At 41.7% G+C, this 25,610-nt stretch overlaps 1 protein-coding gene across 16 annotated transcripts in view; it reads left to right on the top strand.

Moving 5' to 3' along the window:
• The window catches only part of capn3a (calpain 3a, (p94)), a 148,203-nt gene that overhangs the window by 34,783 nt on the left and 87,810 nt on the right, over window positions 1-25,610 (top strand). For 6 of the 16 annotated variants that reach the window (XM_043698282.1, XM_043698281.1, XM_043698276.1 and 3 more), the window contains 2 exons: window positions 5,849-5,973; window positions 7,595-7,875. The exons of 1 other annotated variant lie outside the window; for it this stretch is intronic. In XM_043698282.1, the coding sequence (XP_043554217.1) occupies window positions 5,849-5,973; window positions 7,595-7,875 (406 nt within the window). Of the gene's footprint in view, window positions 1-5,848; window positions 5,974-7,124; window positions 7,281-7,594; window positions 7,876-13,404; window positions 13,432-22,128; window positions 22,452-25,610 lie in introns of those variants that run through there. 9 more of the 16 variants (XM_043698287.1, XM_043698286.1, XM_043698279.1 and 6 more) reach the window with 8 other exon arrangements.

The following is a 25,610-nucleotide window of genomic DNA, read 5'->3' as shown; positions in this document are numbered from 1 at the left end:
CATCAGCAAATTTGCTAATGTTATTACTAATACCATCTTCTATATCATTAACATATATTGTAAAAAACTGCGGTCCCAGCACTGATCCCTGCAGTACCCCACTGGTCACTGCCTGCCATTCCGAAATGGAGCCGTTTATCACCATTTCCTCCCTGTCTGACAGGTACATACTTATCAAGGACACACTGTAACTGGTCCTTGAATAAGCTCCACATTTCAATTGTGCCCATCCCCTGCAGTTTCCTTCCCCATCTCATGCATCCTAAATCTTGCCTAATCCCATCATAATTGCCTTTGCCCCATCTATAACTCTCGCCCTGCAGTATACACCTATGCCTTTCCATCACTAAAGTAAACATGACCAAACTGTGGTCACTATCACCAAAGTGCTCACCTACCTCCACATCTAATACCTGGCCTGGTTCTTTACCCAGTACCAAATCCAATGTGGCTTTGCCCCTTGTTGGCCTGTTTAAATACTGTGTCAGGCAACCCTCCTGCACACATTGGATTAAAAACTGACCCATCTAAAGTACTTGAATTATGGTTTTTCCAGTCAATATTTGGAAAGTTATAGTCCCCCATAACAATTAGTGGGCGGCACGGTGGCACAGTGGTTAGCACTGCTGCCTCACAGCGCCAGAGACCCAGGTTCAATTCCCGCCTCAGGCGACTGATTGTGTGGAGTTTGCACATTCTCCCCGTGTCTGTGTGGGTTTCCTCCCACAGTCCAAAGATGTGCAGATCAGGTGAATTGGCCATACTAAATTGCCCGTAGTGTTAGGTAAGGGGTAAATGTAGGGGTATGGGTGGGTTGCGCTTCGGCGGGTCGGTGTGGACTTGTTGGGCCGAAGGGCCTGTTTCCACTCTGTAAGTAATCTAATCTAAACTACCCTGTTAATCTCGCGACTTTCCAGAATAATATTTGCTTTCCTTTCCTCTACATCTCTGGAATTATTCGGATGCCTTTAGAAAACTTCCAACAAGGTAACCTGTCCTTTCCTGTTTCTAATCTCAGCCCATTACCTCAGTAGACAAGTCCTCAAACATCCTTAGTGCCACCATAATATTGTCCTTGACTAACAATGCCACACCTCCCCCTCTTTTACTATCTTCTCTGTTCTTACTAAAACATCCAGCTTCCGAAACCATTTCTGTCCCTGCTCTGCCCATATCTCCGAAATGGTCACAATATCGAAGTCCCAGGTACCAACCCATGCTGCAAGTTCACCCACCTTATTCCGGATGCTCCTGTCTTTAAAGTAGACACACTTCAAACCATCTTCCTGCTTGCTGGTGCACTCTTGTGACCTTGAAACCTTATTTCTGACCTCACTACTCCCAACCTCCTGGACACTGGAATTACAATTTTGGTTCCCATCTGCCTGCTGAATTAGTTTAAACACTCCTGAAGAGTATTACCTAATTTCCCCCCCAGGATATTGGAACCCCTTTGGTTCAGGTGTAGACCATCCTGTTTGTAAAGGTCCCACTTACCCCAGACTGAGCCCCAATTATCCAGATATCCGAAAACCTCCATCTTGCACCATCTTTGTAGCCATGTGTTCAACTCCTCTCTCTCCCTATTCCTCACCTCACCAGCATGTGGCACAAGTAACAAACCAGAGATAACAACTCTGTTTGTTCTAGCTCTCAGCTTCCACCTTCGCTCCCTGAATTTCTGCCCTTAAATCCCCATCCCTTTCCTACCTATGTCATTAGTGCCTATGTGGACCACGATTTGGAGCTACTCCCCCTCCCCCTCCCTTGAAGGATCCCGAAAACACGATCCAAGACATCACGAACCCTGGCACCTGGGACGCAACACACCAACCGTGAGTCTGTCTCATTCCCACAGAATCTCCTATCTGTCTCATTAGTCATTGGGGACTCCATAGTTAATGCTCTGCTCTTCTTCCCGCTTCCCTTCTGAGCAACAGGGATAGACTCTGTGCCAGTGACCTGTACCACATGGCTTATCCCCAACAGTATCCAAAATGGGATACTTGTTATTGCGCGGAATGGCCACACTGCCAACCTTGACACAATCTAGGGGAAAGCAGCCAGACTAACTAATACCCCATCAACTACCTTAAACATTTTTACCCTTCACCAACGATGAACAGTGATAGTAGGACCATCTACCTGCACTGCCTGCCAGTTCTCTTTTCGTCCCCTGACTGTAACTCATCCGTCTTTGTGTTGTACCTGAAGTGTGACTGTCTCCCTGTACTTCCTCTCAGAATCCCTCTCCGCCTCCCGAGTGATCTGAAGTTCATCCAGCTCCAATTCCTTAATGCGGTTTTCGAGGAACTGGCGTTGGGTGCACTTCTCACAGATGAAGTCAACAGGGGCACCTTGTGGTGACCTTATCTCCCACATCCTGCAGGAGGACATTCCACTGCCCTCACCTGCATTCCCAATATTCTAAATTCCCAAAGAGACTATTGAAAAATAAAGAACAAAAAAAAACTAGTTACCTTACCAATCTGGTGTATAGTACGGAGGAGGATGGGTGGAAGACACTACCTAAGAAGTGTTTCGGGTAATGCAACCACCCAAATATATGACTTCACTGACACAGCAGGCTCAGGTCCGCTCCTGCTCAGTGTGCACTCTGCCTATTCACGAGGTAAGTTTTTAAATTAGTGATTCACCTTCCCTGCAGCCCCCTGGATGTTGCTCCCGCTCCTCCTGCTGCTGGCTCTCTCCACTTGCCTTAGTAAGTGTGGTTCCAAAGCAGTTAGGAAACTTGACACAATCTAGGAGAAAGCAGCCAGACTAGTTAATACCTCATCCACTACCTTAAACATTTTCACCCTTCACCAACGACAAACAGTGATAGTAGGACCATATACAAGATACACTGCAACAACCTGCCAACGCTTCTCTGTCACACTCTCCAAACTATCATCTGTGCCACCTAGAATGATGAAAACAGCAAACATGGGAACACTACAACCTGCAAGCTCTCCTCCATATCACCTGACAGTTTGACAAAGAACTACATCACCCAACCTTCACTTTTCCTAGTTTAAAATCCTGGAACCTGCTTTCTCATAGCACTATCAGTGGACCAACACTGGGTGGACTGCAGCAGTTCAAGAAGGCAGCTCACCACCTTCTCAAGGAAATTTAGGAATGAGCAACAAATACCATACAAAAAGGCTACATATTTACATTTTTCTATAGTTTGGATCATGGACTGAAATAGAAAAAGGTCTGTTTGAAAATCCAAGAATTGTTGAAGTTTTACGACACGTTTAGGATACAAGTTACCTGACACTCTTTGTACTTGCTGTTTATACTGTTCAAACAGTGTACAAGTCTCGTTGCAGACAAGCTGGAACCACTGTGCTGTGTATGAATGGCGATTTGTCTGGCAACAAGTAGCTGATTGGTCTGTGGAATATTGACCAGTTATTGATGACAGAGGCCTCCTGACTGCCAATAATTATGCAATTGGCTGCCAAATAGCTGAACAGTTTGTTCAGGTCAAAAATTATCGGACATCTGAAAGATGATTTGCTTTCACTCTGGAGTAAAAAGCATCTCGAGACTGAAGATAGCCAGTTTATCTTCCCTGGTCCATTGCTCTGAGCTGTGAGTTTTAAAAAATAAATCAGAGACCTTTAAAAATGTGTCTCCTGCAAACAAGGTTAAAAGTCACACTGCACCAGGTTATGGTCCAACAGGATTATTTGGAAGCACTAGCTTTGACAACCACCTGATGAAGGAGCAGTGTTGCGAAAGCTAGTGCTTCCAAATAAACCCTGTTGGACTATAACCTGGTGGTGTGATTTTTAACTTGGTACACCCTAGTTCAACACCGGCATCTCCAAATCCTGCAAACAAGAAAACATGCCTGAAGAAGTGGACGAGGTTCATGAAATCTTGAGGGGCATGGATAGTTTAAATAGACAAGGTCTTTTCCCTGGAGTGGGTGAATCCAGAACTAAAGGGTATAGGTTTAGGGCGAGAGGGGAAAGATTTAAAAGGGATTTAAGGGGCAACGTTTTCATGCAGAGGGTGGTACGTATATGGAATGAGCTGTCAGACAAGTGTTGGAGGCTGGTACAATTACAACATTTAAAAGACATCTGGATGAGTATATGAATAGGAATGGTTTAGAGGGATATGAGGAGAAAGTGAGGACTGCAGATGCTGGAGATCAGAGCTGAAAATGTGTTGCTGGAAAAGCGCAGCGGGTCAGGCAGCATCCAAGGAACAGGAGAATCGACGTTTCGGGCATAAGCCCTTCCTGAAGAAGGGCTTAAGCCCGATACGTCGATTCTCCTGTTTAGAGGTATGTGAGCCAAGTGCTGGCAAATGGGACTAGATTGGGTTAGGGTATCCGGTCGACATGGATGAGTTGGATTGAAGGGTCTGCTTCTGTGCTATACAGCTCCCTGACTCTAAGTGGAAAGAAACCAATAAACTTCCTTTCCAACTTTTCCCTATGCCCATAATATCCTTCTTTATGTCTGTATATGTGGATTGGGGGAAGGTTTATAAAAAGGATATAATTTTAAATATAGAGTTATATGCTGATGATTCTGAGTTGTTTATCTATTGTTAGTATCTATTTGTTTTAAGTGTCTATTTGTTTATAATAAATAGATTGTTCAGTACAGAAACCCGGTCTGTCAATCTGGGTCTAAAGACAGGTAAATTGGGGAATTCTACTTACTTGTTCAAATCTGTAACTTGTGTGACTATTCCTGGAACAGCAGGGCTTGATTTTCAGCCTGCTGCTGCGGTGAAGTGTAACTCATACAGAAATTGATGGAGAAACTCAGCAGGTCTGGCAGGATCTGTGGAAAGAAAGCCGTGTTCACAATTTGAGTCCAGCAACCCTTCTTCAGAACAGATCACTGGAATCAAAACATTAACTGGTGTGCTTTCTGTCCGAAGATGCTGCCAGACCTGCTGAGTTTCTCCAGCAATTTATGTTGATTTAGAATTCGAGCATCTGCAGTTTTTTGTTTTACTGAGGTGTAGCACATAACTGACTAAAATAATATTAGTATGTTCAAGAGGGATAGTCATGGATTTTTGTGTACTGAGGGAATTACGTGATATGGGAATAGTGTGGGAAGGTGAGATTTAGATGAAAGATCAACCATGGACTTGAATGGCAGAGCAAGCATGGAGGATGAAACCATCTAGACCAGCTCATTTCTCTGTTCCCAATTTTGTTCACATTTTCCAGAGATAAGTGCAATAAGTCACTCAATAAGAGTGAGTACTAAAGAACACATGACTCAGTATGGGCTGGATTTAATGCTGTGCATCAAGGTGAGAAACATAATAGTAAAGCCCACTTAATGTTTGAAGAGCCCCATGTCAGTCTCTAAACAATGGCAGAATCTCCCCCATTTAAGTGAGGGGGTTGAAAGTGCAGCATTCCTGGCCATCAGTGGCAAAATGTCACTTTTCCTAATTAATAAGCCAATTAATATCCATTACCCCTAAGCCTACTGCAGTTTAATAGTGGCTCAGAGATTACATGGACGTTGCATTAGTTTCCCAGACCATGGGAAGGCCACCCAGCCAACCTAATTAAATATTGGGCCACATAGAAAAGGGAGCACCATAGAAACAAAGCAGGAGCCTGCTCTGCCATTCAAGATGATCATGGTTGATTATCCAACTCAGTACCCTATTTTCTGCTTTCTCCATATATCTCTTGATCCCTTTGGTCCTAAGAACTATAGCTATCTCTTTCTTGAGAACCCATTTTGTGCCACATTGAGGATACCAGTCACTGAAAGCCAAACCCTGCCTTGTCTGTAACACTCCTCCATCCTGGCAAACCCCATTCTACCTTCTCTCACTTTTTGTCCAGGTGGATGCAGTTCCAGCAGCAGCCACCACTCGTGCTGATGCTAGTGGCATCAGGAGTTGTGCAGCTCTCTCTGGGACTTCTGCCATCAGGATCGTCAAATGCAGGCAAGGCTTATCTATTGCCATGTAAGTGCCTGAAGGATACTTGATTCTATTGGGCTTCCCATACTGAACTGGCAGGGATCCCCACTAATTCTGCTACCAGTGGGCGAGAGCCTCTTTCCACCCTGGCCAGACTGAGTGATTGAATATGGGAGTGACTAAGAGACAATGAGACTGTGGAGAATGGGCGAACAACAATAAAGGAGTAAATTACTGTGATTCTAAAAGTGATGAGATACTGAGAGAAGGCAGGAGTGAGTAAATGATTCTGTGAAAGTGACTGAGAATATGAGTAGCGATTGAAGACATGAGTGAATGAAATTGCAATTATGTGAGATTGAGAGTAAGTTAACATGAGAATAATAGTGTGATGGTAGGAGAATAAGTTACTGAATGACAATGAGACGCACTAAGTGAAAGTCTGAGTCAGTGAATAAAATAAGTCAGAGTGGGAATCAATGATAAAGTGTAAACGTGTGCCTGACATGCCTCAGTGAGTGACACTATGTGAGATTCCACTGAACTAACAGAACTTGGCAGCTGATTTGAACTTCTGCATTCACTCTTGTACCCACCTGATTCCTATTTCTACCCACTACACACATCCTCCAAGCCCAATCTACTCATTCCAGTCCACCTGTCTAATCCACTGCCCATTTGACTAATCTATTCAATCTCTCCTCACTCATCCCGCTCACCCTTTGACAGCTGTCTCAATCCCCTGTCACCACCAATATCATACTCTGACACCCTTCCACCCCGTGCCGAGTGGGCTCACCCTCAGGCACTCCTTTCACCCCTTTTATCCATCACTCACCCCTTTAACCCCTCATCTATTCCACCCAACCTCTTACCCACTGCACTCATCCATCACCCATTATTCTCATAACTGTATTGCTCACCCTACTACCTCCCCATTCATGCTCATACCCTCTTTTCCACTACACTTATCCTCTCATCCATCCCACTATTAAGCTCAATTACTGAGTAAAATGAAAAGGTTCCTAACTGATCCTTGCTTAAAAGAAATGTGCATTTGCCAGTTACTGTTATACTGTAACCACAACACATTCACGAGGAAGAAGAAAAGTTGTTAAAAACAGGAAAAAAAATGATAAATGAACACTGAGTATGTGTCTGAGTATTTGTGTCCCTGTATAAGGAGCCTGCAGAAACAAATATAGTGGCCACAAGCTACAGCCTGTCTAAGACTATTTTTAGTGTTTGATCTTGCTGGTTTCACTTCTGCATTGAGACCAGAACAGCCGGGAAGGCTGAGAGAGAATGACACGGGGACAGAGCCAAGGCCAATTCTGGAAAGTTCAACAAAGGTATCATTCTACGAGTCGATGATTGATTTTTATTTCAATGTGGAAAACTGTGAAGAAGTTTTGTGATTATACAAAACATTGAACCTTGTGAGGAATCTGGAAGTCCCTGTGCCACGCAGAGGTGTTGTTTGGTGGAGCAGCCTATCCAAATGACTTCTGCCTTTTACCTCAAAGAAACTGATTGAAATGTTTTGCTTATGTGTATAAGTTGTAAAAGGAACCTGTTTCTCTGTTCTATGAAATCAAATAGTTTCCTTCCTGTGTCTGCACCCTGTGTATTTTTCTCTTATTAATAGATCTCTTTTTTACTGCAGTTTTGAAACAGTGTGATTGTTACCATGCCTCATGTCATCAATTCAGTGCAGTAATCACCACCAGTCCAGAGTCAACCAAAATGTTGGGCAAAGCAGCATTGTATCCTATCATCAACCGTAACAAGCACATTAAATGTGACAAGAGCGAAGTCTTTCAGCAGTTGAAGGACGAGTGCCTGAGAAAAGGTGTCTTGTTTGAAGATGACGAATTCCCTGCTAACGAGTCCTCACTTTTTTACTCTGTGGCTGTCCCTTTCAAGTTGGAATGGAAAAGACCCCCAGTGAGTGACATACTGTTTATTATATAGTAGCTCAGGCTGTGGGTTACATTTAGACTGGCTGATTGTTGTGTGATGGAGAGTTGGGATTCATGCTCCTTGTGTATGTTTATGACTGAGATTGATAGGTTGTTGATCAAGTCGGGAATCGAGTGATATGGGGAATGTGTGGGAAAATGGATGTGAGGAATATTGGATCAGCCAGTGGAACAGTCTCCTGTTCCTATTTCTTATGATCTTTCCTTGTACTGGTTTGCAATATTTCCCTGGTCTATTACTCCTGTTCTCTTTTTTCATTCTTTTTAATATATTTGGATGAATTTCAATATGATTGCTGTGAAATTTTGCGCTGGCTTGTTACAAACATACAAATTAGGAGTAGGGGTTGGCCATTTGAGCCTGCTTTGCCATTCAATAAGGTCATGTCTGATCGGGTTTCATGGATAGGGTAAATAGGCAAAATCTTTTCCCTGGGGTTGGGGAGTCTAGAACTGGAAGGCATAGGTCTAGGGTGAGAGGGGAAAGATATAAAAGAGACCTACAGGGCAACCTTTTCACATGGAAGGTGGTCCGTGTATGGAATGAGCTGCCAGAGGAAGTGATGGACGCTGGTACAATTGCAACATTTAAGAGGCATTTGGATGGGTATATGAATAGGAAGTGTTTGGAGGGATATGGGCCGGGTGCTGGCACGTGGGACTAGACTGGGTTGGGATATCTGGTCGGCATGGATGGGTTGGACCGAAGGGTCTGTTTCCATGCCGTACATCTCTATGACTATGATTGTGGCCTCAGCTCAACATTTCCACAACACCTGATTACTACTAACTCCCTTGTTAATGAAGGATGTCTCTAGCTTTACCTGAAAAATATTCAATGGACCCTACTTTGACTGTTCTCTGGGAAAGAGATTTCTGAGGATGTACTTTCCTTTCAGAGAAAAAAAATCTTCATCTCATCTTAAATTGGAAATCTAGTGTCCCCTAGTTATAGCCTCTCCCACAGGGGAAATATTCTTCCAGCATCTAATCTGTCAAGCTCTGTCAGGATCTTAAATGTCTCAAAGTGATCACCATGCAACCTTGTAAGCTCAGCAGTCGGCTACATTGTGGTTCCACATTTTAACACCCATCTGTTTTTATGGTCAGACTGTGTGGCTCGATATAGAGTCTCTGCTAGTAACTGATTCATAATTGATATGCTACAGGACTGATTCTCTCTGGCAACAGGCCACATTGACTGGTTTGTTGTTAGGAGGGAACAATGCTGTCAAGGGATTACAGTCAGGAAGAGAGCACCATCTTCAGGTAGTGACTGAGAGCAGGGAAAGCTAGGGGAGTTCATTGAGTAGTTTGGTTAGAGTACTCATTCACTTCCTGTCCCCCAAGAATGCCAATAAGACTGCTTACTTTGGGCAGCTGGAAACTTCTGCCTTGGCTCAGTGGCTGAAAATCCCACTACACAGGCCTTTGCCAGTAAAATTTAAGTACTGTACATCAAATAGGTTCCTGCTTGCCTTTTGTGGGAGCCCACTCTATACGTGAACTCTGTGCTTTAATCACAAAAAGGACCCTATTTAAAAATAGGGTTAGGGTGTGAAATTTTAATCCCTCCATTAAGGTGGCACGGTGGCTCAGTGGCTAGCATTGCTGCTTCATGGTGCCAGGAACCTTGGTTGATTCTATCCTTGGATGACTGACTGTGTGGAATTTGCACATTCTCCCTGTGTCTGTGTGAGTTTCCATTGGGTGCTCCGGTTTCCTCCCGCAGTCCAAAGATATACAGGTTAGGTGGATTGGCCATGCTAAATTGTCCTGAAGTGTTCAGGGATGTACAGGCTAGGTGGGTTAACCTTGGGAAATGCAGGGTTTTTGGGTATGGGGCTGGGTCTTTTTGCATTGATCTTCAGAGGGTCAGTGTGGATTTGATGGGTCAAATGGCCTGCTTTCACACCATAGGGAATCTATGAAATATTCTCCCACTTGTTAGGATTCAGAAAGCAGCAGCTAAAATTGATCCATTTGAGTTGTTGATAAATTGTAGTCAAGATCACAAAAATCACCTTCTTATCAGTTGATGGATTCCCATTGAAATGGGAATAAACACTCCCCAGTAGTTTATTGTCATTGCTGTTCTGCACCTTTGTCATATACACTATATCTGTATATCTTCTACCAGTGACCTATTATTTTACAGATTGGACATTCCTCTTTAATAGCTGTGCAGTGCTTGTACTTATGAGGTTTTCTTGTACCACAGTGCCCATATAGACTCTCAGTATCTGCAGTCTGGCTTAGTCCCTCTATGAATGTCTCACACATGTCTTTAGGGGTTTTATACAAATTATTTCCCATATGAGTTACATTGGTATCATCAACGTTGTTACTCATCATGAAACTTAGATGTTAGGCCCACTTCCTTTGCGATCCAGAGCTGACTTCCCACTCACGTCCATGTAATCTTTTGTGTTGTCCTCCTAAGCATTAACACTTTAAGAGCTAACACCTCAACCAATATTTTTGAATGTTAGCGTGGAAATAAGAATATAATGACAAAAACATTCAGATGGTGTGTAAAGCCAGCTCAGATTGTTTTTGCTGAGAAAATACTCCAATTGAACTATTCACTGTTTTGGTATTTACGTACTGAGAGTAGATTGCTGTGATACAATTGGGTAAATTTATAAGCCACTTTTTTGAGCACGTGAAGCACAGTTATTGTTCAATTGTAATAAAATATGATAAACGATGTTTTATTTATAATTCAGTCCATATTAAGTTTATTCATAATTTTCGATGCACATTTGTATTGTCAGGTGTCATGGAGTGGTGAAGCTGAAGGGCTTGTATTGGCCATGTGGAGGATGCCAGAATACTCAATGACCAGCAGAATTCTGAATAAGGCTTTAACTACTTTAAATTATACTGGCTTGTTGCCCTCTACAAATACATTTCCCTTACCCATTAATTCCATTGGGCAGTGCAGCACCTATCCCTGTAACTGCCAGTCCCATCCCCATCAGACATTGAATCCAACTTCTTTTCTGAAGTAGTTTCAACCTTAGTTGCTGTTTTTGGGAGCCTGGTCCACACGCTCAGTATTCTATACTTTGGATAGTTATACTCTGCCCTGTTGCATGTTTGGAGGAAGGGAGAACATTTAGTCGGACAGGGTGGCAGTTGGGTGATGGGAGGTGGGGTGGGGCATTAGGGGTTGTTCCCTCTCACATTCTCACTTTCATCCCATTTATGTCTCTGGCCCATGGACAGCCTTTTTACCCTGACCCTAAATGAGGCCTTCAAATGTACGATTAATTCTTATGGTGGCAGTATTGAGCAGAAAAGTTGGCAGCTTCTGATTACTCGTTGCTCATGACAGGTGAAACCACCTCCTCCCACTTATAGCCGACATCCTGATAGTGTGAAAGCTGCGCTAATGTCCATTTAACCAACTGATTGGTTCATAACATAGCCTTCCATCCATCAGTCAAGGCACCCATGGCATCCAGAAATCTCCCCCTTGAGTTATTTTAAGCCTGTGTTTTCCATCCTGTACTTAAAATGTGAGGCTGTACAAGCTGATGGAGTGATGAGTTGGTGCAGAGTCCATGCAATGTTATTAGGTATCTCACTTCCTCATTCACTGAACCACCATGCATCAAACAATGTCTGGATCCGTTCTAGGCTACCTTAGAAACCTAGTTTACCTACAATCAGCACTAACTCATTTATTTTCTTATTCTTTTGTGGGATGTGGGTATGGTTTGCTGAGTCTTTTAAGGGGGCAGGTAAGAGTTGACCATGTTGCTTGGGTCTGGAGTCATATGCAGGCTAGACCAAGTAAGGACGGCAGATTTCTTTCTGTCAAGATTATGAGGAAACCAGATGGGTTTTTTTTACAACAATTGATGATATCTACCATGGTTATCATTATGAAACCAATATTCAGATGGTAAATGCACTTCTCATTGTACCATGGAAGTTTGAAAAGGAGGACAGCAAAGTAAAAGTGAAAAATGACATCCCTAACATGAATACATAAGCACAATAGCCATTCTGTGTTTGACAAAGAGGGCCTTATAGTATATTAGGGACACAAAATTAAATCACTTGTCTTTCAGTGAGGGCAAAAATCTGACCTTTGGCCAGTAACGGAACATGGAATGTTTTTGTAGTCAAACAGCCAAGTCAGCCTCTTAACTTCCTTTTTCTGAATATTTCTGCTTACATTGTTTCAATGGTCCAAGTTCAATTCTGAATCTGATTACATGATAATATTTACAGAGAAGAATTGCTGACCCTCCCAAAAAAAATCTCCCATCCCCTGCACTCCTGTCAATGTACCTAGAGCATTCAGAATGTAAACGATCCATAAAAGGAGGAATTAGAAATTATCAATAACCTCGCTAACCATTATGTTGTATTTACAACCACAAAAATAGGACATTGAGTTGGAGATTATTTTGCAATTCCTTCAGTTGCTGTTTTGAAGATTGCTTATTCTGATTAATTTCAATCTTTGGGAGTCATTTATAGGTTTGGAATAAAATCAGAAAGTGTTGGAGTATCTCTGCAGATCTGGGACCATCTTTGGAGAGGGAAACAAAGTGACAAGTATTCTCCTGGACAGATGCTTGTTATTCCAGTGTTGATGGGAGTTGTGCATGGGGACCCTGTGAGAATGTGGCGCAATGAAGAGTTGAAAAAGCCAGGCATCATAGTGTACTTCAAAGCATTGCCCAGGAGATTGAATTTTCTGCTGGCAATGCCTTGCCAATAAGGTTCCTCCAGAAATCTTAATTCACAGTCTAACTCTCGAGTAAATATTAAATGGACCCCATACCTACCTCACACCCCAACTACACCAAATCTGGACCACGTAGACACCCCAGACCGTTAACTGACTGCCACCTGCTAGACCCAACCAACCATTCCCCTCCTATCACCAGACTCAAAACCCCCAGGCTGGAACCCATCACCCTCACCCCCAAACCAGCTCTTTTTTCTTTCACCGACCCTGATAGCGCATCACTTACCTGCTCCCTTTTGTCACCTTGCATCTTTTACTCCGACCCATCTGGCATCCTACCCTCCCAGAACCCAACATCACACTTACCTTATGTACATACAATTTGAATGCATCTGTCAAAATGGCCTTCAGGAGCATTACATTTCAGAATGCGGCAGCTAACTGCTTTGAAAAGGTGGCACACTTTGTATTCCTCTGAAAGTTCACACTACTAAAGAACTGGAAGACTTGGAAATATTACTTCACATTTCTGAGGGAGACCTAAACAGAATCTTCTTTCAGAAATGCAGAGCTCACTTCTTTTGAAAGAAAAAGCACCAGAGTGGCAATCTGCACAAGACTTCTACTCCCTGGGTAAGTTATTTCAAAGTTAACATTTTGAGTCTGACATGACTTTTTTTCCAAACAGGAAGAAGAATCATACCGGACTCAAAACATTAACTCTGGTCCTCTGTCCACAGCTGTTGCCGGATCTGCCAAGTTTCTCCACCGTTTTCTGATTTTAATTCAGCATTGGCAATGCTTTTTTATGTAAGTTTTTCTCTCTCATTTCCCAAAGTGTAAGTTTTCCTGGAAGTGTGCCATTCTTCACAGCTGATGTTCAAGCAGCTAGTGCCAGGAGGATACTCAGCTGTGGGGGTATTAACAGCTGAGTCTAATTTTGTCCATTGTCAACACGCACACGCTAACCCCAATAGAATTTCCGTTAGAACTGCTGCATTAAAGGGGGCATGCCTTCTTGTTCTTGAGCACAGTGGAGAGTGGAAAAAGCCAGGCATCATTTGTGCCATTTCCAGTTCTACTAATGAAAGAGAGACAATAATAATAACTTAAAATGTGTGCTGTCATTGGTGGCATTACATTGAATGTTAACGGCATGGCTTTAAGGTTTTTGCATATCCTTTCAGCTTTAGTTTCACCAGCCGGTCTGAGAAATGGAACTCACATCTCCCCGCCATAATCCAAAAGGTGCCTTTGACTGCCCAGTTTCAGTTCGAATGATAATGATCTGGGGATGATAACAGTCAACTTACTGTACATAGAAGATTGGCAGAAAAAGATAGACTGATCTAATTAGCCTACCCCAAACATATCCCATGTAATGGCTTGTTTTAGCTAGTGCAGGAGATCATTGTGATTCTCATTATAGTTACAAGTCATTGATTGTTGCAAAAGGTGATCATAATCTAGCTTTCACTTGGTGGAGATAATCTAAATTCCACATGGCACCATGTTTGTTCATTACTCTTTAGAGAAAATAAACTGAGAAGTACAGTATAAACACAGGGTACAATGTCCAGGCAACAACTAATTATTCAGTAGCTTAAGATTTTGACAGTGAAATTTATCAATCTACCATATTTCCTGGTTATGAAAAATAGTAACAATGGAACTAAATAAGTTCATTTTTGTAGCTGTTGAAGTCATTAAATAATCATTTAAACTATTCAAGTCATTGCTCTGACTTCTAAAATATAGATAACTTTGGTTAAAAATTGAGATTTATTTGGTAATTTTTGAGACTTCTTTTCTAAATTTAGGTTAAGTTATGGAGGTCATGTGACCTGTTCTGCTGTCTTCCTAAACATGGTTTGGATGGTTTTGAATCAAGCAAAGGCTTAGATTGTTTTACCAAAAAGAAGACGTATTTACACTAGGAGACAACGGGCCTTCTCCTTTATAGTTGTCACAGAAAGCACTGTCCACAGAAAAAATAGGGAAAAGTGCACAGTTGGTTCTGGTTTCTTTTGGGTTACTTCCCTTCTGCTTTCCTAGTTGGATAACTTTGAATCCCAGAATTAACTTTCACGGTCAGTTTTGACAAGCAATTCTTCCAATCTTATCTTTTAACAAAATATTTGTTAGATTCAGCTGTAGTATTGTTAGCAGTTGTGGGAACAAAATTATACGAAGGATGTGAATGCATTGGAAAAAGTGCAGAAGCAAATTACTAGACTGGTTCCAGGAATGAGTCATGTCAATTGAGGTGGCCACGGTGGTTAATACATGCCTCACAACACCTGGGACCCGGGATCGATTCCTCCTTCAGGTGTGGAGTTTGCACATCCCCCTGTGTCTGTGTGGGTGTCCTCTGGGTGGTTCGGTTTCCTCTCACAGTCCAAAAATGTGCAGGTTGGGTAGTTGGCTGTGCTAAATTGCTCAGAGTGTCCATGGATATGCAGGCTAGGTGGATTAGTCATTGAAAATGTGTGGTTTTGGGGATAGGGAGGGAGAGCCTGGATTTGCTCTTCAGAATGTCGGTGTGGACTTGATGGGCTGAATGGCCTGCTTCCACATGATGTCTATAAATTAAAAGGGTAGACTGAAGAAGTTGGAACTGTTCTCCTTGGAGAGAAGAAATCTAAAAGGAGGTCTGATAGAGGTTTCCAAAATCATGAGCGGACTGGATAGGATAGGGAGAAATTGTTCCTGCTCATAAAATGAACAAGAAGAAGAGGACGTAAATTTAAAGTGATCTGCAAAAGAAACAAAGATAATGTGAAAAAAATCCTTTTCTTCTTCATGAATAGTTAAGGAATGCACTGCCTGGATGTGTGGTGGATCAGTTTCAATTAAGACATTCAGGGGGACATTGGATGATTATTATTGGGTGAAAATATTGTGCAACCTTATGGGGAGGAAGCAGGAGATTTGCATGAGGTAATGATATTTATTTAACCAGCCAGTGCAGGCACGATGGGCTGAATCGCCTTCTTCTACATCATAACCACTCCTATGATTCTGTGAAAGGGTGATAGTGTTTAGTTAACAGTGTTTTATCATCAATTTTTACAAAAAAATTTACATGTAAGATTTTGGTGTACCTTTTAGATAATAATTGGAAATTTGAATCTCTCTCTTAAAAATGATTGGTTTCAATGAAAGTGGTAGCCATTGTTGCTTTCTCAGGCACAACCCACTTACCACTAGACAGTCAGCAAGACAGAAACAGAGAGAGCTCCCTTAAGCCTATAAGAAAGGGAGGAGCTTATCCCACCAAGCTGTTAATCACTATTATGTGAGCAGATTGTTCCCAATTGTCTATCCAGCTATTCAAATAGAAAGGAATTTTGTTTTACTACTCAAGCATTTGAAAAATGTTCCTCTTACAATGGCCTGAAATATTTGAGATTGTATTCAATGATCCCCAATTTGAATAGCTTATTAATACTCTAAATCTTTTTAGTAAAGGCCCTGGTTGCAGATAGAGAGGAAATTTTGAATTGAACCTGACAGAAGTATTAGAAGTTGTAAAACCCCATAAAAACGACACAGGCGTTATTCTATGTTGTGTCACTGATAGATTAGGAAAATGACAGGTGCACTGAACTACAAGAACTGGAGCTGGCCAATGACTGACAGATCTTTCAGGATTCTTGTGAGAAAATAATGGGACCCCACGTCCAGCTGTCACAAGATCTAATACTTGTGACTGCACTTCACTTTTCTTCAGTACTGTGAGGTAAGGGCTTCCTGGTTGTCATTTCTAAAGTCTCTGAAAGATCATCACTATATCTCACCAAACAGCATTCAGCCTTTTGAGAGTATAAGTTTGGAGATGATTGCACTCTTGTACCTTGAGAGTTGCCTCACTTCATTTATGAATGCTTTAAATTCTCAAGAGCAACTAGGGATGAACATAAATACTGACCTATCTATGACACTCACATTTCGAAGAATTAATTTAAAAAAAGACACAGAGAATTTGGTATGTGTCATACTGTTGTGGATACTAGTGTTCTACTGTACTTCTTGAATGAAATGGTGACTCTCTCTGGAATAGGGAACATGATTTTACAGGTTTTCTAGTGCATCACCTCAGTAGCCATTGCCAATATTGCTTTAACTGTGTTTTAAAATTTCTAATATATATGTAAGGTTAAGCTCAGAATTTCCTCTTGAAGCCAGCATCCTCTGTAACCAGGATGATTGCTACAGTGGTGTGAGGTTGTTCCCAAGTTCTATTCCACTATTATTGTCAGTCCATTAAGCAGTCATCAAATAGATCACCTCACTTAGGCTTGAAACTGCACAAACACTTTTGGAATTTGAGAGAACAAAAAACAATACAGCACAGGAGCAGCCCTTCGGCCCACCAAACCTGTACCAATTTTCCCTGAAACCTTCCCCCATTCTCTCTTTGAAACTGTGCCCTCTTGTAGTTAACCTGTCCACCCTGGGGAAAAAGCCTCTGATTATCCACTCTATCTATGCCTCTCGTAATTTTGTAGGCCTCTATCAGGTTACTTCTCAGCCTCTGTCTTTCCAGCGAAAACAATTCGAGTTTATCCAACCTCTCTTCATAACGAAAACCCTCCAGACCAGGCAACATACTGGTAAACCTTCTCTGAGCTCTCTCCAATGCATCCATCTGATACTGTAGTGACCAGAACACCATGCAATATTCCAAATGTGGCCTAACTAAAGTTTTATTCACCTATAACATAGCTTACCAACTTCTTTATTCGATGTTCCAGCCGATGAAGGCAAGCATGCTGTATGTGTTCTTGACCACCTTATCCACCTGTGTTGCCACTTTCAGGGATCTGTGGACCTGTACACCCAAGTCCCTCTGTATATTAATGCTCCAAAGGGTTCTGCCATTTTTTTGTATAAAACACACCTGAGTTTGATCTTCCAAAATGCATCAATTTGCATTTGTTTGGATTAAACTCCACATGCCATTTCACTGCCCAAATCTGCAATCTATATCCCGCTGTGTTCTTTGACAGTCTTCATCACTATTTGCAACTCTGCCAATTTTGGTGTCATCTGCAAACATAGTAATCAGACCACTGACATTTTCCAAAGTTGAATATTTCCGAGAAAGCGAGAAAACAAGTTGGCATTAAGAATTTGGAATGTGACATTTGTAGGCTGCGCCCTATATTAACTTTACAAATTTTAGGTCTGACTGTGCATACCATTTTGCACTTTGTTTCATTAGTCACTGTCCTTAAATGATCTGAGAATCATACTTTTGTAGAAGTTGATTCACTCTTTATATTGATGAAGTGGGGGAGGGGATTATGCATCTCAATTTGCTGACGTTACAAAAATTGGTGAGAGAGAGGACATTGTGATGAGGGCATAAGGAATCAATAAGGGGATATTGTCAGGAGGCAAAAACATGGCAGATAGAGCTCAGTGTAGGAAGGTGTGAGCTCAGAAACTTTGTTTGGGACCCCGGCCAATGAAAGTGAACTCTATTTAAGTACTTTCTTTTATTCTTCTTCTACCTCAAAATGGTGCTGGATTGTGGTGACAGAATACTTTTCACTGTATCTCCCTAGATATATATGACAATAAATAAATCATTCATTCAGGAATAATCAAAAGGCAGATTGTTACTTAATTGAAGAGATATTTAAAAGAAATTACAGCACAGAGGGGTCTGGGTGTTTTTATGCGAGAAATACAAAAAGTTAGCATGTAGGGTCAGGAAGTAAGTAAGAAAGCAAATGGAATGTTAGAATAGAATAGCCTTTATTATCACGTGGACTCGAATGAGTGCAGTGAAAAGTTTGTAATGTTGCTTCTCAACGCCACCTTAGGTACAAGGTACCCAGGTACAGATACTTTAAGTATCGTCACAGAATTGGAATAGTAAAAAGAGAATTAGCATGGGAATACAGAGTTTAAAAGTCCAGAATGAGAAAGTGTCTTTAAAGTACTCATGTTATAGTCATTTTCCAACATGAGTCTGTGCCCGCTGGACTTCAGAACACAAGGCTATGCTGCCTCCACGCACTGGCCTCCAGCCAGGACTCAATCTGCTGCCACTCTGAGCTCTGGCCTGGGACTCGGCCCAAGCTTGCCCTGCTCCGCTCGGGGCTCACTTTGCTCCCCACTCCAGGACTCAGGCTGTGCTCACTGTCCTGCTGCTCTGGGCTCCGGCAGCAACTCATCTCACTTCCGTTCTCCAGTTAGGGTAGTTTAAAACATTGGGGAGTGGGGGAGACAAACTGCTGCAAAGAGAGTAAAAAATGAAAGGAAAGGGAAAAGGAACTGGTGAGCAGAGGAGCTCTGACAGGAGTTGTCTCACTCTGCTGCCGTTTTGAACATTATTGGCCTTTGTTGCTCGGTTTTTGGAGTTTAAAAGTAGGGAAGTCTTGTTGCTACTACACAGAGTATTCGTGAGGTTGCATCTGGAATACTGTGTATGGTTTTGGTCCGTGTATTTAAGAAAAGACAGTAGCAATAGAGGTAGTTCAGAAGAGATTCATCAGGCTGATACATGGGATAAAGAGGTTGATTTATTGAGAATGCTGAACAGGTTAAGGACATTACTCATAACAATTTAGAAGAATTAAGGGTGATCTTATTTAAATATACAAGATTCGGAGAGAGTTTTGTTATATTGCGGTATGCTCTCAGACTTAAGCAAAGAACCTAGACCATGTGTACTACTGTTACTGCAACTACAACAACACCTCTACAACCGTAATTGCTAACGAGGCCAACATTGGGAGCCTTTATACTGGAACACCACGTGTCGTTGTATTATTTGACTATCTTAAATGTAAACTACCTGCCTGGTCTGAAACCAAGCATTAATACAACACATACATATTGCATCATTCTCGCAGACACTTACTTTATGACTGCTTCTACCTTTTTTTCCAGTTTTCTTCTTTAAAAGCACATTGTTACTGTTCATTGTCAGACAATCTATATCCATCCCCTGCTGAACAGAATTCAAAAACTTCACTTGGTAATGATGCCTCCTAATGAGTAGAAATTTTGCAGCAGCAATGAGTGTGAATGATAACTGGAAAGTCAAACTTTCTTTTCATTGTCTCCAATGCGCTGGGTCAGACAATTCCTCCGCAAATTGATGCACACCAGTCCAGCTGTCCTTTGAATGTAATGCTTCAGAAGCTAAGTTTGTTCCATAATAACACTTTTAAAATGAATAACACCAAAGTTATGGTAGTTAAAATATAACAATGTAGCATATGAATTACTGAAAGACCAACAACCGTGTTTTCAAAATATTTTAGAATTATACTTTGGCATGGACCAGGGAATTTTAAATACAAGAAATCAGTTTTGAAAATGTGTTGCAGGAACAGCGCAGCAGGTCAGGCAGCATCCAGGGAACAGGAGAATCGACGTTTCGGGCATAAGCTCTTCTTCCTGAAGAAGGGCTTATGCCCGAAACGTCGATTCTCCTGTTCCCTGGATGCTGCCTGACCTGCTGCGCTGTTCCAGCAACACATTTTCAGCTCTGTTCTCCAGCATTTGCAGACCTCACTTTCTCCTCAAAGAAATCAGTTTTACCTTTTTGAGTCAACCACGTTAATTGAGTAATGAGCTGTGTAATTAGCATGCTTCCATCAGTGTAAGATGGTGAAATGCAGATACAGAACTTCAGTGAGATTAAATGATATAATGTGCATATAGTTGAAGTTTCTTCTCCATTTGATTTTTCACTGCATAACCCAGGCCTGACTTAGGGACTCAGCCTTGCCCAGTGTTTCATCACCTCTTGGCATTATAAACTAAATACCGAGGAAAAACTTGTGGAAAGCACTCAGATGCAACAGTAGCTGAATGATCCTTAAAGGGACCACCAACTATCAACATGACCTACCTCAGCGCATTTGACTGTCTTGAGGCAGACACATAAAGCAGTGGGTAACAGTTGACCCATAGCTGGGATCTGGTTCGAGGATACCAGGCATGTTAGTAAAGTAGTAAGGCTATACTTTACATCTGTGAGGGGCAATGTTTCTTTGAAATAATCTTCAATGCCTCCATAAGGAGGAACTACAGTATGTCTTAGTTATGCAGAAGCTGGCTGGGCCAGCATTTATTGCCTATTCTTAGTTGCTGTTGGGAACGTTGTGGTGAGCTGTCTTGTTGAATTGCAGCATTTTCTGGTGACTGTTTACCATGATGCAGCTCGAAGTAAAGTCTATGATAATCTGATAGCAAGCATTCAGACAATGTGCCTTCTCAACACAATTGGTTGATCATAACCAGTGCTTGATACTAGCGGAGTTGGCCTGAGAAAGTACACCGACTTTGTAGCATCTATCCTGCCAGTAGTTTTGGAGGATTTTGTAGAGGTGTCCCTGGCAATTTCTCTGTAGGAACTTGAGGTGTCTGCTATCCACTGTCCATGTTTCCAACACGTACAGGTGGACTGTTTGCCTTGTAGTATAGTGTTGGATTTGAGGTCTCTTATCAAATATTCTATTCAAATGACTGAAGGCTGCAGGGGCACATAGGAGGCAATATTCAGTTTCATCAGAATATTTCCCCTGCTGAGAAGAGACTGGCTACTAAGGGTAATGAAATAGTTAATAGTGATCATTGAACTGGACTTCATTCCTGATGAAGAGCTTATGCTCGAGATATCGACTCTCTTGTTCCTCAGATGCTGCCTGACCAGGTGTGCTTTTCCAGCACTACATTTTTTGACTGTGATCTCCAGCATCTGCAGTCCTCACTTTCCCCTTATTTAAAGGCATCAAGTCATTTCTTGTAGTCCTAAGCTCTGGTGGAAACAAGCCTGTCCATTTTTTCCTCATGAGAAAACCCGCTTATTCCAGCTTTCAACTGAATAAACCTTCTCTGAACTGCCTCAAATGCTTTTCACATCTATTCTTCAATAAGGAGCTGGAAACAGTATTCAAGATACATTCTTGCAATTAAATATAGCCTGTTTTCTCAGCACAAGTGTTAAGTGTTGCAAAGTAAATCAATGAGATCAAAGAGAGAAAAACTCTCCACAGGAATTGAGAAATGTATGGATTAGAATTATGGGGGAGAAATACTGCACCACTTGAGGTCATAACAGCCCAGCCAGGCCCATAAGATCATGATTCAATGGACTTGCATCTCAATTATATTAAAATCACGCACACAGCCTGTTGAATGCAGCTTTAAATGTGAATGCCATTTGCTGAGGTAGACAGGGCCTCTTTCAGCTCTATGGACACAGAAAAAAGATGCTTATCTCTATTTTTCTTCCTATTCTTCACTAACATTATCAACACAACCCTTCTGGCTATTGTAACTCAGCAGTCCCTCAATGTGTTTTTTTGTTATTTCTCTATTGTACCCCGGCCAATGGCCTGAGGGACATTGTCTTTTGTGCTAGATTCTGCAGGTGTGACGTTTTTTGAAACCCATCCAATCAGGAATGAGCAGCCTGGATTTATGCCAGGAGTTTGTGTCCTCTGAAGGTATTGTAACGTACCAGCTGATATCATTTGCTGCTGAGTGTGGTAGTTGCTGCCTCAATAGCGCTCTGTCTGCTTATAGAGATCCACCTTTTGCTAGAAACCATGCCATACACACCATCCGGGCACTTTTGTGACCGCCTAGTACGTGAAAGACAGAGGCGGGAGGGGGAAGGGTCGATTCACAAACCCATCAAATTTAATGAGCAGAACTTTGTAACACTGAAGCGGGACTGTCTGCAGAAAAATATTTTGTTTGAAGATGATACATTTCCAGCCTCGGTGGAGTCCCTCGGGTATAAGGAACTGGGACAAAAGTCCACAAAAGTGAAGAACATACTGTGGAAACGACCAAAGGTAGGGATCCAAGCAAATGTACTTTCTAGTGTATGTAGCCTGCCTAATAGGATTTGTGAGGTGGAGTCCCTAAAATTATTGTGAGAGTGCGTCGGTGCTCTGTGATGGGTGATTGGGTGTTACAGTATGTGAAGTCCAGCATGCACGATGATGGGTAAGTGAGGGTAAGAGAGCTTGCATTTACTATAATTGAAGAGCAATCTATGTGGTCTGAGAATTCATGCAAGTGGGAGCACTCACACTGTAGGTAAAGGGAAATCTGTATTCTGTGATAGGAGGGTGAAAGCATGAGTACTATAAATATCCGTGCACCGTGAAAGGGGAGTAAGGCTGGGAGTGCTAGAGATACTGTAAGTGAATGGCGGGCAGTGCTGTGATGGGATGCAAATACTCACAGTTATTGTAAGTGAAAGACAGTCTGTGTAATACAGTCTCACATTGTATACAAGTGGGACCAGTCACTGTTACTCCTGTGTAATGTAATGGTTCTGAAGGGGTTATTGTTAGTATGGTGGTTGTACCCATGCCACACAGTTCACATATAAACTGTGGTTGGAGTCAAGGAGTTCCAGACTCATTTTCAGAGGAGACAGATGTGTCTGTGACAGCACCCTAACATCCTGTAATCATGCCAAACTAGATGGGGTTGTACTCGTTATTGTCCAATACACCTTGTTATCTAAGAACAGTGTCTCTTCTGAATATATTTTATGGCGGTGTAATCGCCAACATTAACCACCATTAATCACTTCATAGGCTCGAAACTGCACAAACACAAACAGGGATTGTTGGCAGCAAATGACCATTACCCAATATCACATACTGATAATGGTGGCAAATCTCACAAGATATCCGACATGATCATCTGGGAAGATATAATTTTTGGATAAAAGCAAAATGCTGCAGATGCTGAAGAAGAATCATTACTCTGAAAAGCTTTACTGTGTCTCCCTCTCCAAAGATGCTGCTAGATTTCCTGAGCATCTCCAGCACTTCATGTTTTAATACCACAACTTTTAAGAAAACTTAGTTCATTGGATGTGAATGCTTCTGTAAAGGCTAGCATCCTTAATTGGCCTGGGGAAGAGGCAATGAACTATCTTCTTGAATTGTTACATTGGCTATAAGGGAGTTCTGAGTTTGGGTGCCACAATATGGATGGAATGGCAGTATTTTTCCAGGTCAGATGACTTGCAGGAACTTGGAACTCATGGCTTAACTTGTTTAGCAAGCACTGAAAACAGCACCAATATGGTCATCAATGGACCAGAAAAGGAAGTGAGGGAGATTGTCCATGTAGAACTGGAACAAGGAATGTTCAACATATCCTAAAAGGAGGTAGACATAGCTGCTTTAAGCAATGTTCCCTAGTTCTAGTAACTCACCCCTTTTCATGTCCAGCCTGCCAAGACCATTCAGGATGTACACACTTCAAATCAATCCATCCCTCACTGTTCAAAACCTTGGTGGAAACAAGCCCCTTACATGGCACACCTATGTGTAGCACTGTTTAGTGAAGGAAATAATTGTCAGGTTCATTTTAAATACAGCCTAGAGAAGATAGTGATGTTGGTCTCAAGGAAGAAAGACTGTGAATCCGTTAGCTGACATTTGTAATACAGAAAATGTTAGAACTTGTTATTATTAGCAGGGCACTTAAGAAAATTCAAGGTAATGATGCAGAGTGAAATGAAAGGGAAATCATGTTTAATCAATTTATTGGAGTTCTTTGAAGAAGGAATATGTGAATACAGGAAACCATTACTGCAGTTAGATTTCCAGAAGGCATTTATAAGGCATCACACCAATTTTGTTACAAACTAAAGACTCATGAAGTGGAGGGGTAATATTTTGGCATAGCTTGACTGAAGAAGACATGGATTTGGCTAATTAACAGGAAACTATATTTTCCTGTTTGGCAAGATGTAATGATTGGTGTGCCATGGGGATCAGTGCTGGGACCTCAACATTTTACAATTTATAAAAATTGCTTGGAGGAAGGGACTGAATGCATAGTTACTAAATTTGTTGATGATGCAAAGGTAAGTCAGTCATGAAGAAGATGAAAGGAGGCTACAAAGATATGTAGCTAAATTGTGTGAGTGGGCAGCAATCTGGAATATGCAGTTAGAGTGTGAAAATTTGAAATTGTCTACTTTGGCAGGAAGAATAAAACAAATATATTGTGAAAGATTGCAGAGCTCTAGGATACAGAGGGGTCTGGGTGTCAAAGTGAAAGAATCACTAAAGGATACTGTACAAGTATAGTAAGAAATTAGGAAAGCTAATAGAATGCTGTTATTTATTGCAAGGGCCATTGAATGTCTTTGTTCTGCTTCAGCCATATAAGATGAGACCACATACTGTGTGAATGGTATCGGTCTCCTTATTTAAGGAAGAATGTAAATCCATTGGAAGCAGCTCAGAGATGTTTCGCGAGATTAGTACCCTAAGTGGACGGGTTGTCTTTGGGGAAAACGTTGGACAGGCCAGCTTTGTGACCACTGGAGTTTAGAAGAGTGAGAGGAAACTTGATTGAAACTTGCAAAATCCTGAGAGGTCTCTGGAAAGAATATTTCCTAGAACGAGGGGACCACCAATTAAGAATAATGGTTCATTCATTTTGGATTGAGATGATAATTTATTTTCTTTTAGAGGGTCATGAGTCTTTGGAACTCTGTTTCTCAAAATATGGTGAAAGCAGAGTCTTTGCATAAATTTGTGGCAGAGGTAGAATCTACCATAAGCAAGGGGGTGAAAAATTATCGGAGATAGGCGAGAATATGGAGTTGAGGTTACAATCAGATCAACGCTAATGTTATTGTATGGTAGACTAGATTAAGGACCAAATGGCGTCCTTCATCTCCTTAATTCACCTGTTCATACATTTGATAAAAAGTATCTTTTCATTTTAACTAAAGTAATTGTGGTACCTGTTTCTACCATAATAAACTTGGAAATTAAGTCAGCTAACCCTTCAGGTACTTTTTTCAAGCATACTCTTAACCATGGATAACATTTTTTGTTCTCCTCCTCCTACTGCCCCCTTGACCATGACCCCACCACCAAACCATCATCTCCCAGACCGTCCATAACCTCATCACCTCAGGGGATCTCCCATCCACCGCCTCCAACCTCATAGTCCCACAACCCCGCACC

Source organism: Chiloscyllium plagiosum, chromosome 10, assembly GCF_004010195.1.
Source record: "Chiloscyllium plagiosum isolate BGI_BamShark_2017 chromosome 10, ASM401019v2, whole genome shotgun sequence".
NCBI lineage: Eukaryota > Metazoa > Chordata > Chondrichthyes > Orectolobiformes > Hemiscylliidae > Chiloscyllium > Chiloscyllium plagiosum.
This window is presented reverse-complemented; position numbering and strand designations above follow the sequence as displayed.